Here is a 13,282-nt window from a genome sequence, read left to right as displayed (position 1 = left end):
CTCTTCTTATATAATTTCTAGGGGCCCCCACAACCCCCGTGACATCCCCCCTACAAGTACCCCTCTTCCTCAAAACTTTTACTTTATTACTCACTTTTACAGGCGGTAAAGTCACTTGCTACCTATAATAAAAACAATGTTTTTTTGAGCCTCCTATCTAGTATAGCCACTTTCTTGATATCACTGTTCCCGGCCAAAGTGTGACCTATCAACAGGAAGAGGTGATGTGTCTTGTGGCGCCCAAGCATTACCATACCCGTAGCAATGTAATCTTTAAATAAAAGAAGTTAGACGTTTTATTAAAGTCCTTGGTTTTTGTCTTAGGAAGGAGTTCTTTTTCAACTAATTTTATATTATACAAGACATCAATTGGAAGTTCAAAAACACTGGACCAGGTGTGTTCCAGACTGTGCAGCTGCGGATAGCTTTCACGTATTGTTGGAACAATATCTCGAACTCGTGATACACTGGACTGCATATTTACAAAGTGGCTCGAATAATACATTTGATCAATATCCTGTAAAGCACCACGCCCTTTTAAACACTAGCTGCAGCCCCCCCAACAATAGTAATGGCGATTCTGCCATTTGGGCATTTTTTTTACAGCTGTAACTGTGTTTGTTTAAACCAGGTCCTGCAGTAACACAAGCCACGCCCACTATTCCTGATAAACGAGCTACAGCGTCAGCTGCAAAACACAAGTCACTTCATGTCGTGTATCGATAACTCTTATCCCTAATTTTTCACACCCAACTAAAATAGTTGATATGTGACCACCACAAAGTGTAAATATGTATTTAACACCATGTGCTTTTAATGCTTTCGCTACAAGATGTCCGCCATCACATTCATACTCTCTGTCAACCGGACTGAAGAGTAAATCATAAAATCCTGATTTATAAGCAAAAATGGCGACTATTCCCACAATAACACTTACAACAACTCCTAACAGACTAAAAATAGTTGTAGTAGTGAAGAAATCCATAATCTAGAAAGTAAAGTAAGAATATCAGAAGTTAAGAGAGCAAGGATACTTACTGTCTTTCTTTCTGTTTCTTCTATTGGTCACTGGATAATGGAATAATATTTATTAACAGTTATATAAACATGCTCGAACACGATATTGATGGCGGTGTGGGCTATTGGCTGGGCCACGTGTTTCCATACTTACCTCTAATGAGAGACAAGAGTATTAGAAAGTTAAAGAAATTGAAAAGAGACAATTCTATCAATCAGATAAAGGTTCAAATGTACATGCACTTTTCACAAGATCAATGTACAATTGAGAAGTTAATATTAGAACTACCTGAAGATCTTAAACCTGCAAAATTAATAGGGATAAAATGAAGCCTAACTTTTATCTCCACCTCCAGAAGAGAGTTGACCCCTGTCCCTCATTGTGACTGATAATATAGATTTATTATATCCAAAATCTGTTTAACTGGTACTATAACTATACTATTTAGTGTCACACTCAGTATTATCTACAACGTGTAACTTATGCTTACATAAGAGAACACAATAAAAAAGAAGGGGTTAAAACTTGTATAGCATTTAAACTCGAACAGCAATTAATGTTAGTTAACAACAGGGTATTGTTTTGATACAGTATACTTAGCTTCTAATCTTAAACCAAGTTCCTTGTTTACTGATTTCACTGCATTCACTAGCCATCGTCTATTGGGATTGCCTTTTTTACAGTCACAATTCCAATTTAGCCATTCTGTAACCACGTCATTAAGAGCATTCCATGGAGGAAAGTTCTTATGCTGATGTTTCAATAGATCTTGTTGTGGCAGTTCGTATTTTGAAAGCAGTAGCTAGCCTAATGAAGTCCGGAGCTAAATCCTGAATGTCTAGCATTACATCAGAATGATGTCCTACAAGTAAATGATGAGAAATAGTAAGTGTTAAGATATAGATAGATCATTGTGTTAGACATAATTGTTAAGAGTATAATAATCAATTGTTATAAGAATAAGATCAAACGACACATATTATAACATAACATTATTTAAAACAGATTTAGTATGAAGACGTAATTTGTTTAGTATAAATGATAATGCTAGCTATGAATAATAATACTGGAACATCCACTTAGCTTAATTGTAAAGGTCAAAGGTTAAAGGTTATAGTTTAATATTCATACATGACGAGGATTCAATACCAGAGAATTAATTATATGAGTGTGTACACATACAAAAGTTGTGATTATTATTACAAGGTTTTCTTTGTATCGTATGCACATACTTTGATCTAGAATGAAATCTTTGAGAGGGTCTTCTTTACCTTCAATTTCAATATCCTGGTCATTTTCAGCAATAGCTACAATTGAAAAAAATATTAATTTAACAAGCAAATATTATATTACGACAAAGATATTTATTTATACTCAAACAGTCACTAATACAAATCTACATGTATATAATAAATATCTCTTACAACATTAAAGGTTAGTTTTACATACACAAACTACTACACATTACTAGTAATATATTATTACCTTCTTCTGGAGGTAGACGTTTTACATATTTAATGATTCTTTCAGCAACTGTTCTATCATCCATCGCCAAAAATGCTTCTACCAATATCAAATATGTCCCATCACTGCCATGTTTTCTTTTCCATGCCTTCAGTATAGCAAGACACTTCCCATTCTCGTCTTCTTTACTCTCACATATTGTTTTAAATTTCGCTTCAGAGATTCTTAGACCTTTGGCCATATCAGAATACTTTCAATATCTTTAATGATATCATTAAATAAACCATCATCACATTCCCTTTCTAAATCACTGCTGTATTTTATATTGTACTTTGTTAACAGTTTTAGAGAAATCTAAATAACAACAAAATGAAAATTGTATTAATGTCTGCATGCCATTTTACCATTTTAGATGTGTAGGGAAGTAATATGCATGCTATACATTATTAATGATATACATCACATAGCGCTTAATGGTGATTCCCCATTGGGGCATTTTTTACAGCTGTAACTGTGTTTGTTAAACCAGGTCCTGCAGTAACACAAGCCACGCCTACTATTCCTGATAAATGAGCTACAGCGTCAGCTGCAAAAACACAAGTCACTTCATGTCGTGTATCAATAACTCTTATCCCTAATTTTTCACACCCAACTAAATAGTTGATATGTGACCACCACAAAGTGTAAATATGTATTTAACACCATGTGCTTTTAATGCTTTCGCTACAAGATGTCCGCCATCACATTCATACCCTCTGTATTTATAAGCAAAAATGGCGACTATTCCCATAATAACATTTACAACAACTAACAGACTAAAAGTAGTTGTAGTAGTGAAGAAATCATGCTATACATTATTAATGATTACATCACATACCGCCCAACAATTGTAATGGTGATTCCGCCATTTGGGCATTTTTTACAGCTGTATCTGTGTTTGTTAAACCAGATCCTGCAGTAACACAAGCCAAGCCCATTATTCCTGATAAACAAGCTACAGGGTCAGCAAAAAAGGCGACTATTCCCATAATAAGACCTACAACAACTCCCAACAGACTAAAAATAGTTGTAGTAGTGAAAAAATCCATAATCTAGAAAGAAAAAGTAAGAATATCAGAAGTTAAGAGAGCAAGGAAACTTACTGTCTTTCTTTCTGTTTCTTCTATTGGTCACTGGATAATAAATAATATTTTTCTATTGGGCTGGGCCACGTGTTTCCATACTTACCTCTAATGAGAGACAAGAGTATTAGAAAGTTAAAGAAATTGAAAAGAGACAATTCTATCAATCAGATAAAGGTTCAAATGTACATGCACTTTTCACAAGATCAATGTACAATTGAGAAGTTAATATTAGAACTACCTGAAGATCTTAAACCTACTGCAAAATTAATAGGGATAAAATGAAGCCTAACTTTTATCTCCACCTCCAGAAGAGAGTTGACCCCTGTCCCTCATTGTGACTGATAATATAGATTTATTATATCCAAAATCTGTTTAACTGGTATTTTTAACTTTGTGCTTATAACTTATTATTTACCTGGTTTCTCTTGATGTACTATGTTTTTTATATTGCACTTTTTTTAAATCTTAAAGTTATGCCGCCACTTATAAAATTGAGACATAAAATTATGAATGTCCTTTTTTGTATTAACTGTTATATAGACAGTCTTAGGTTGGCCCTATATAATTAGCTAATCATAGCTACGACAAGGTAAGTCAACAGTCATTAGCTGGAGAAAGCTATCCAAAGCTGGAGCACTCAAGGAACTAAAGGAGCTGTTATAAATTTAGATAGAAGGAACAAAAGATAATGAAGAAGAGTGTTTAGGTAATGATTTTTTATTTCGTAAAGCCCCTATAAAACTAAATATATGATAAAAAATACTATAATTAGTAGTGTTGTTTAGTTTGCTTGAGTAGGACTAGTTTTATTCTTGGTATTAAAAGCAGAACTTTAGTTTTGATATTTAAGTTTTTTCGATGCTAGTAATAAAAGCATGTGATCTACCATTAGCATTCAATTAACAGTGTGGTTAACTCACTGCTTATAAAATTGGTTCTTTTTGTTATGCCAATAATATTAAATAATGATAAAATTAATATAATTAGTAGTATTGTTCTAGTTTGTTTAAAATGGGACTAGTTTTAAATTATTTAAACAGCGTCTTTACTACACCGACCTTTTAATTACAATGCAAAAGTATTATTAATGAGATTCATAGCCTACACATTGTCGCCCCACAAGAGCATGAAGACAAAATCGTAAGTACATATAAAAGGAAACCAAAGCAGTCATGAGTGCCAGTGTGTTGTGGGCCAGCGTTCTGCAATGCATCAGACCTCTGAGATGGTTACCAGCATACTCTACGGAGTATCCGAAAGGCCGACTAGGATAGGGCTGGTAGTCTCCCTTTAAACGAGAAGAGGCTGGTGTATTTGTGGTTCCCGGTTCCTGAATGCGAAATTCCCTAAGAGCTGGAATCCCGTACGGCTGGTTTTAAGTTAGGGCGACGCTCCAGCCAGGATTACCTCGCGAAGACGAGGGTTACCAAGCCAGGTGGCGGTCCAGCTAGCAATAGCAGGGAATCCTGGAGCCTAAGTGGAAGCCTGAGTGGGTGAGCGAGTAGGAATCGTTTGGGCAACACACAAGGGTTTTTTTTTTCACACATATTTTTGTTTTTAAAAAATCTTTTTAAATTACTGAGAAGAAATGTGAAAGAACTGGTCAGTTTTTAAATGTAAATATAGAATGTTAGGCTGGGCCCATCCATGCAAATTTAAGGTTTAAGAGGATAATGTCTAAGTAGCTTGCACAGAAAACCATACTTTAATATGAAATGGAATTAATAATGATACTTAGCATTTTAATAATACACTCCACAGTCATTAACAATATATTACAGGGGACATTCTCTTATGAAAGTGATGCTATCAGACCAGCTGGTCCTTGGCCCAAAGTCTGACCAGCCACTGTACTTTGCAGAGGCTTGAAACCCAAACTCTTCAACAGGGACTCCAAAACTTGAGAGTTTAGCTTCATAGGTTTTGATAAGATCATTATGAGCCTTTACATAATAATGTTAACAATAAAAGCCTCTTAAATTTGTAAATGTACCTTGCAAACTCAAGCTAGTTCATATTGTAGGTCACGAGTAGCACCATTTTTGGACATCCTGAAAAATAGGAAGAGAGAGAGAAATAGAGTATGTTTTGAGGATGCTATGTGAAACCTTGTACCTCAAGTTTTCTAATCACCATAGTCAATGCTGATGGGTCATGATTAGAAGCAGCTAGCACCTCTTTAATAAATTTAGATTTGTTTTGTGCATTAAGTTCTTTAGTCAGACAAATAGTATTGATAGTTTTGATATATCTTACATGTACTATTCCAAAACTAAAATGCAATACTTGATAACTACATTTGACAATTCTGTAATACTGAGTGTGACACTAAATAGTATAGTTAGTTGTCTGCTTGTGTCGAAATATTTGTTTTATTGTGTTCATTTCATATTAGTAATGTAAAGTATCATTGTCTCTTTTTTATGTTACAACAAATAAAAATCCTTACCTACCTAAACACTATCCATCCACAAAGTGCTTACATAAGAGAACGCAATAAAACTTAAAAGAAGGGGTTAAAATTTGGATAGCGAACACCAATTAATGGGGATGGATATAGGTGTGGCTATTGGCCACGTGTTTCCACACTTACTCTCAGGATGCCTCTAGTGAGAGACAAGAGTATTAGAAAGTTAAAGAAATTGAAAAGAAAGAGACAATTGTCTTTAGCAGCAAAAACAAACTCTCTTAGTAAAAAATTGTCGGAAAATATTGAAATAGAGAGCCAGAGAGATCTGATTGTGCAAGAAGGTATAAATCATAAAGTCCATTAGTATATACTATAATGTATAAAGTTACAGAGAATGAAATGTGGGAAGTAGTACCGACAGAAGAAGATAATGGCATTCTTGATAGTGATGGGGAAGACAGAGTAACACCAGTAAAGAAAAGAAAAATAAATGATGAAGAGTTAGACAAAGAAGAGGTCAAAGCTGTTGAAGCTAATTGTATGTTTGAAAACCTGTAGTAAAATACTTCTAAAACTTGCCCAAGGCACTGCTGGTGTAGTGGTATCATGTAAGATTCCCATTCTTACGACCCGGGTTCGATTCCGGGCAGTGCACTTTTTACCTTTTTTTTTTAAGAATTCATAAAATTTTAAATTAATTACTATTTTTTTTATTTTTATTGATGTTGTAGATGAAGAAACATTAGAGAAAGTATTAGGTAGCAAAGACAGACGATTCTCTTCACTAACAGGTCTAGTATCATACAAAACTCTACGAGCTGTCAATGAAATGGGATTTACAGAAATGATGGAAATACAATTTAAAGTATTAAACCATTATTAGAAGGAAGGTAGGAAGTCTATTTAAAGTAACAATTATGACTTAATTACTAGGACTTACTTGGAGCAGCTAAAACTGGAAGTGGAAAGACATTAGCATTTTTAATACCAGCTGTCGAATTATTATATAATTAAATTTTATGCCACGCAATGGTAACATCATACAGATATATAATAACATTATTTAATATTTTTATTACTAGGTACTGGTGTAATAATTATCTCTCCAACGAGGGAGCTGTCCCTTCAGACCTATGGTGTTACAACAGAATTACTGCAGTATCATCATCACTCTCATGGGATAATTATGGGCGGAGCTAATAGAAGAGTTGAGGTAGAAAAGTTAGAGAAAGGGGTTAATTTACTTGTAGCAACACCTGGACGACTGTTAGATCACTTACAGGTATTGATCCATTGTTATTTCGAGTCAGCCATTTTGTTTTAGAATACAAAAGGGTTTATATATAAAAATCTACAATGTCTTATCATTGATGAAGCTGATCGGATTCTAGAAATTGGATTTGAGGAAGAAATGAAACAAATTATCAAGATATTACCCAGTATAATGGATGGATGGATGGACAATGAATAGATGAATAGGCATACTAATGGACAGACAGACGAATAAATAGATAGATAAATGATATGCTAAATAATATGAAATCATTTTTTAGAAAAGCGACAAACTGTTTTATTCTCAGCTACACAAACTAAAAATGTCAATGATTTAGCTCGTATCTCATTAAAGAAAGCACCTCTATATGTTGGCGTTGATGACGACAAAATTACATCTACTGTAGAGGGACTAGAACAGGTTTGACTGGTTCTTTAACAGGAATACTTCTTCATTAATACAGGGCTACGTTGTATGTTCATCTGAAAAAAGATTTCTCTTATTGTTCACATTTTTAAAGAAGAATATCTCAAAGAAAGTGATGGTCTTCCTTTCCTCTTGTAATTCAGTTAAATTTCACTCAGAACTTCTAAATTATGTCGACATAACAGTTCTTGATATTCATGTATGTAATAACATGTATACACATGTTATTGTTTCCATGGCAACCTATAGGGTCGTCAAAAGCAACAGAAAAGAACGTCTACATTCTTTGAGTTTTGTCAAGCTGATCATGGTATCTTACTATGTACTGATGTCGCTGCACGCGGTCTTGATATTCCAGAAGTGGATTGGATCATCCAATATGACCCTCCTGATGATCCAAAAGTAATGTTATTTTAAAATAGTCATTAATTTAGTGGGTGTGGTTTCAGGAATATATACATCGTGTTGGGCGTACTGCTCGAGCTGGTGCTAGAGGTCGTGCCTATTATTTTTATTGCCAGAGGAGTTATCATTTTTGCGATACCTCAAACATGCAAAGGTTTGTTATATAATATATATATTATTACATAATGTACCATATTGATTTACTACATAAACATGTTTATTTACTTTTAAAATTCAAATATATTACAAATATGATATTACATATATTTAATGTAATACTAACTCTAATGTAGTCATTTTTTGTAATAATTTATTACACAACAATTGCTGTCATTACATGTAATTTCCTTTACATGTAATGACAGCATGTGTTTATTTGTGCAGCTGTTAATAAGTAGCTAATTTCCTTAATAAAATGTTATCAAATTATAAGATGACATCATAATTAGTTAATCATGTGTACTTCCAATGTGTTGTAAACATATTATGTAATAAATATATTGCTCAATCATTCGGGGTATATTTAATTCATACTTATTAATTATTCATGATTTCATGTGAATTTATTTAGGTACCTCTTAATGAGTACGAGTTTGATACAGCTAAACTGAGTAATGTTCAATCCCAGGTAAGTTTAATGTGATGATGTCATTGTGACATCATTTATTAATTGTTAAACATGTGTTTGATTGTATATACAAAGTGTTAATGTATTATATATGTTTATGAATTACTTGTTAATTGAATAGATAGATGGATAGATAAATGGATGGATGGATGGATAAATGGATGGATAGATGGATAAATGGATGGATGGATGGTTAAATGGATGGATAGATTATTTTTCTATTTTTTAGTTGGAACGTCTCATTGAAAAGAATTATTATCTACACAAATCAGCTCGAGATGGTTATCGTTCGTATTTACAATCATATGCATCTCATTCTTTAAAGACTGTGTTTAATGTTGAACAATTGGATTTACAGAAAGTAGCTAAAGGGTTTGGTTTCTCTGTCCCTCCAAGTGTCTCCCTCAGTATCCTTGTTATAATTAGTTTGTAATTATAATATTAATTACAGGGTCCATTAACTATTGTGGGTTGAATTCAATGAGTCTATACTAAATAATAAACACTATTAAATTGAAATTTGGTAATTATAAGTGGTTACTCTCTGACATTGTAACGAACCACTTGTGGGTTGTGACGCATTCATACTATGAATCTCATTATCTAAGCACTTGTGTAATGCATACACTAATCTTATTATGGTAATCACAAGTTGATAATGCTAGATACATAACAACTTCATGGTACTATCTATCTACATGCTATCATATAAATATAGATAATCTGTATCGTAGTATCCTGTAAGGGTTATTGTATCACTATTAAGAAATCAATATATCATATATGTAATGAGGATATCCTTTGAATGTAATTGCTTTAACTTAAGTAATTATACCTAGCTTGAACTAGTGGTACCATAGTCTCTTAGAAGACATCATTACCATATAGGAATAACTAAATTAGAACTATAGATTCCTAGAATTTAGTGCCTGTCAGTCTGCATATCAAATTATACGATATTGTTGACTTGTCTAAAACAGAGCCCCACCTTACTTAACATATTGTTATGACTTGTATAACATTTAATATATGGAGAATGCTCCTGTGAACAACAAGCAACAGTGTCAACAAAACTCTACATTATATTAATATAAATATATCATTACTGGTTGTGGTATCTACAACACTAGAGATACAAAAATACCGACAATGTCTTAGACTAAATTGAAAGTGCTAGTTGTATCAATATTTTGATAATGTTATTAACAATTATTAAGAACGTATTACAAGGAATGTTTGTCATGAAGTAATAATTATTTTCCTATGTTCTGATTAAAGTAATTTCTATTACAATAGTCCTAACATCCTTTTTACAATGAAGAGATGGCTATTTGTAAACACGGTTCTCTCCAAAGTTTGTATATTATTATGACATATTGATAATGTCTATCAGTGAATTAGTAATTGTTTAGTTGTGTTTTGTAATGGCATTGTAAACAGACAGGTGTTTAATATGATATCATTAGTACATTGTTATTGAGGGTTGCTTGTTTATTTCCTTCACAGCTGTTTCAGAACCGATATATGTTTTACTGTGTGTGTTAAATGTTCCCATATCTTGTTATTGTCTGATAATATCAGATGATATCATTTCACTTAGGATGATGTGATAGATGAATGGATAGATGGATGAATGGATGGATTATTAGATGAATGGATAGATAGATGGATAGATGAATAGATGGATTGATAGATGGATGGATAGATAGATGAATGGATGGATTGATAGATGGATGGATAGGTAGATGAATGGATAGATAGATGAATGGATGGATTGATAGATGGATGGATAGGTAGATGAATGGATGGATTGATAGATGGATGGATAGATAGATGAATGGATGGTTAGATGGATGGATAGATAGATGAATGGATGGATTGTTAGATGAATGGATAGATAGATGGATAGATGGATTGATAGATGAATAGATGGATTGATGGATAGATACAGTGATAGATCAAGCACATGAATATTCAATATCTTATTCTCCTTAACATGTTGACCATTAGAACTTCACAGTTCAAAAGCTGGCAGTAAACTAGCTAAGAGAAGGAACTATGGTTCGCAAAATACCTCGAATAAAGCAAAGATCTTTAAGCACTCAATTGGAAAAAAAGCTGATAAAAGACAGTTTGTACGATAACTTAATAAAAAAATAACAACGCATAACTGACATCATTAGTTATTGTATCTAGCTATGAATTCTATTGACAATGATGTATTTAGCACAATATAATGCTGATAATTGTAATATGGAACTATGACATAATTTATAGTGTAGTGTATAATATATATACATACCATATATGGTATGTATGCTGAAGGCTTGCAGTAACAAGACAATGATATAATTATAAATAAATAGTGTCCACTGGTATAACCCAATTACTAATGGTAAGTACCAACATTTGTTAATGATAATGTAGAGCTTATAAATTGTAGCAATCCTAAGTTACTATGATGTGCAAGTATCGCTGTTCTTTTGAGTTTAATTTTTGTTTAAACTTATTTTTTTAAGCAAAAGTAGTGAACAATACATGATACAACTGAATAAGTGGTTTAGGGCCATAATGTAATGAACTGAAATGTACAATTTTTGACAATAGTAATATTATAAATATAGGAACAAAATTTGAGCACAAACAAAAATCAACAAATCGTAACGACAAGACCTGGTACCCTCAAAAACAAAAGATGGTAAGAAAAAAGTTATTGTTGAGAATTCAATAAAGTCAGAGAGAGAACAGATGTCCTGAAAAACAACAAATAAACAGAGAACAAAAACAGATTTGAGTGTATATGATCTTGAACACTCAAGCACGAGGTGACAGATTGGTTAGCTCTATTCTCATGTACTGCTATATCACAATTTTAATAATATAATATACATGTAAAGAAAAAGGTTTAAAATTTGACATACCACTTACAATATTTACAACTTTTTTCCTTTTAAAACAATCCACTTTTTTGACTCGGGACGTCGAAAAGTTATGTACTTTTTTGTAGTGATAAAATAAAAGGAGTTGATTCAAAACAGTTAGGTTTGACAATATTTACATCACCGTACCTGCATTGGTGTTCGACCGACAGGTACTGCATTATTTGCTGAATGTGGAAACAAAGGAGGTGGAGAGATTCTGGAGGAATCACTACCACGTCTTGAGTTACGAGAAGTATGTCTTGGTGGGTGTGGTTGATAGTGAGGATTGTGATGGTGCCAGTGGGGATGATGTAGTACAGCAGGATTGATTGGTTGAAAGAATGGAAAAGGATAAAAGGTTGGATTGCCAAAATGCCACGAAATAAGAGATTCTATATGAAGTAGGATGTTTATTGTCTTATGTTTCTCACTCTCCATTAGACAGCGAGCTTGTTTTCTAATCACTTGAACTAACATCTCTAAAAATTCCAGACCCATTACTGGATTACCGGGTTGAATAAATCGTGTGAAAACATACTTGTGTATTTTCTCATATTGAGAATTTGCTAGTGGAAAATCAATAAAAAAACGACAACACATATAGGGCTCATGGATTTCCATAACTTCAAGATTAGCAGGTTGGTATCCGTTAACTTGTAGATAGCAATATTTCAAGAGGCCACCACCTCGAATTTCTTCTGGTTTCTTTGTACAGATTAATCGATTGTTTAAGTGATTCAAAGCTATCGTGTACTCTCCATATAGTGATGTCACTTGGACACTAGGAAAGAAATCGGCATCCACTTTTACAGGTGACTTGTGTTCATTTGTCGCTTCGTCAAATGAGAGCAAAGGGTCAAGAATAATTTGGAAGGAATCAACAGAGAACTCGTACTGTCGTTTCATAGAGTGTACAAATTTTAGGTCAATATTTTTGCCTTTTTCGTCACCGAGAGAGAGAAGCGACCATCTATCACTCGTTGTTGAGACTTTGACCATTTTCTTAACGTAAAATTCCTCGAGCATGTAACATGAAATTCTTTCTGTTTGTGTCTCTTGTGGAAAAAAATCAAATAGCGAATTTAACACCTCCTCTTTAATGACATGTAAGTCATAATCACTGTCCAGATTTACTGAAAAGATAATATCAAGATCGTGGTAAAGGAGTTTGGGGAGTTTATCAACTTCATCGGCAAGGCAGTAGCTGGCTGCGCTACCATTAAGTCGGACATCGTTTATGTGAATCTTCTCATCCAATCGTTTTCGAACAGCCTTGATGAGTGAGCTGGTGTTATTGTGAGAGTTGGAAAATTGCCTTCTTTGGGGAAAATCTCTATTGACTCTGACACGACTGAATTAGACGTTCAACCTGTTCATAAGTTAAATTGTGTAGTGTGTTTTCACTTGAAGCCATCGACATGACTGTTTTGTTTCCGAGGTATTGTCTTCTGCAAGGGCTGCGTTTACGACTTGTTTCACGTATGTAGACAACAATAGATTGCGCGTAGTAGCTTGGGCAAGTCAACGTATAGAGAGATAGTCGGTACAGTGGAATTGTTGTGTCTCGATAGGTAAATGGCTGGAGAGGAGAAATGGAGGGTTGAACTGACTGA

The 13,282-nt window shown here is 33.5% G+C and overlaps 1 protein-coding gene and 1 non-coding gene across 2 annotated transcripts; both read left to right on the top strand.

The window, feature by feature from the left end:
- Positions 1-6,391: 6,391 nt before the first annotated feature.
- On the top strand, positions 6,392-11,998 carry LOC121391477 (ATP-dependent RNA helicase HAS1-like). Its single transcript, XM_041523098.1, is given in 14 exon segments — positions 6,392-6,554; positions 6,748-6,881; positions 6,950-7,022; positions 7,025-7,048; positions 7,099-7,298; positions 7,341-7,455; positions 7,570-7,709; positions 7,753-7,914; positions 7,965-8,117; positions 8,165-8,210; positions 8,213-8,274; positions 8,692-8,748; positions 8,978-9,155; positions 11,787-11,998. Coding segments are annotated over 14 exon segments (1,719 nt in total).
- On the top strand, positions 6,601-6,670 carry Trnag-ccc. The gene has a single exon. It is a non-coding gene; the product is annotated as a tRNA-Gly (tRNA).
- Positions 11,999-13,282: the final 1,284 nt, after the last annotated feature.

The sequence above is a fragment of the Gigantopelta aegis genome, unplaced genomic scaffold (genome assembly GCF_016097555.1).
Source record: "Gigantopelta aegis isolate Gae_Host unplaced genomic scaffold, Gae_host_genome ctg2520_pilon_pilon, whole genome shotgun sequence".
Lineage (NCBI taxonomy): Eukaryota > Metazoa > Mollusca > Gastropoda > Neomphalida > Peltospiridae > Gigantopelta > Gigantopelta aegis.
Note: the sequence above shows the minus strand (reverse complement) of the source record. Positions and strands in the feature narration are given on the sequence as shown.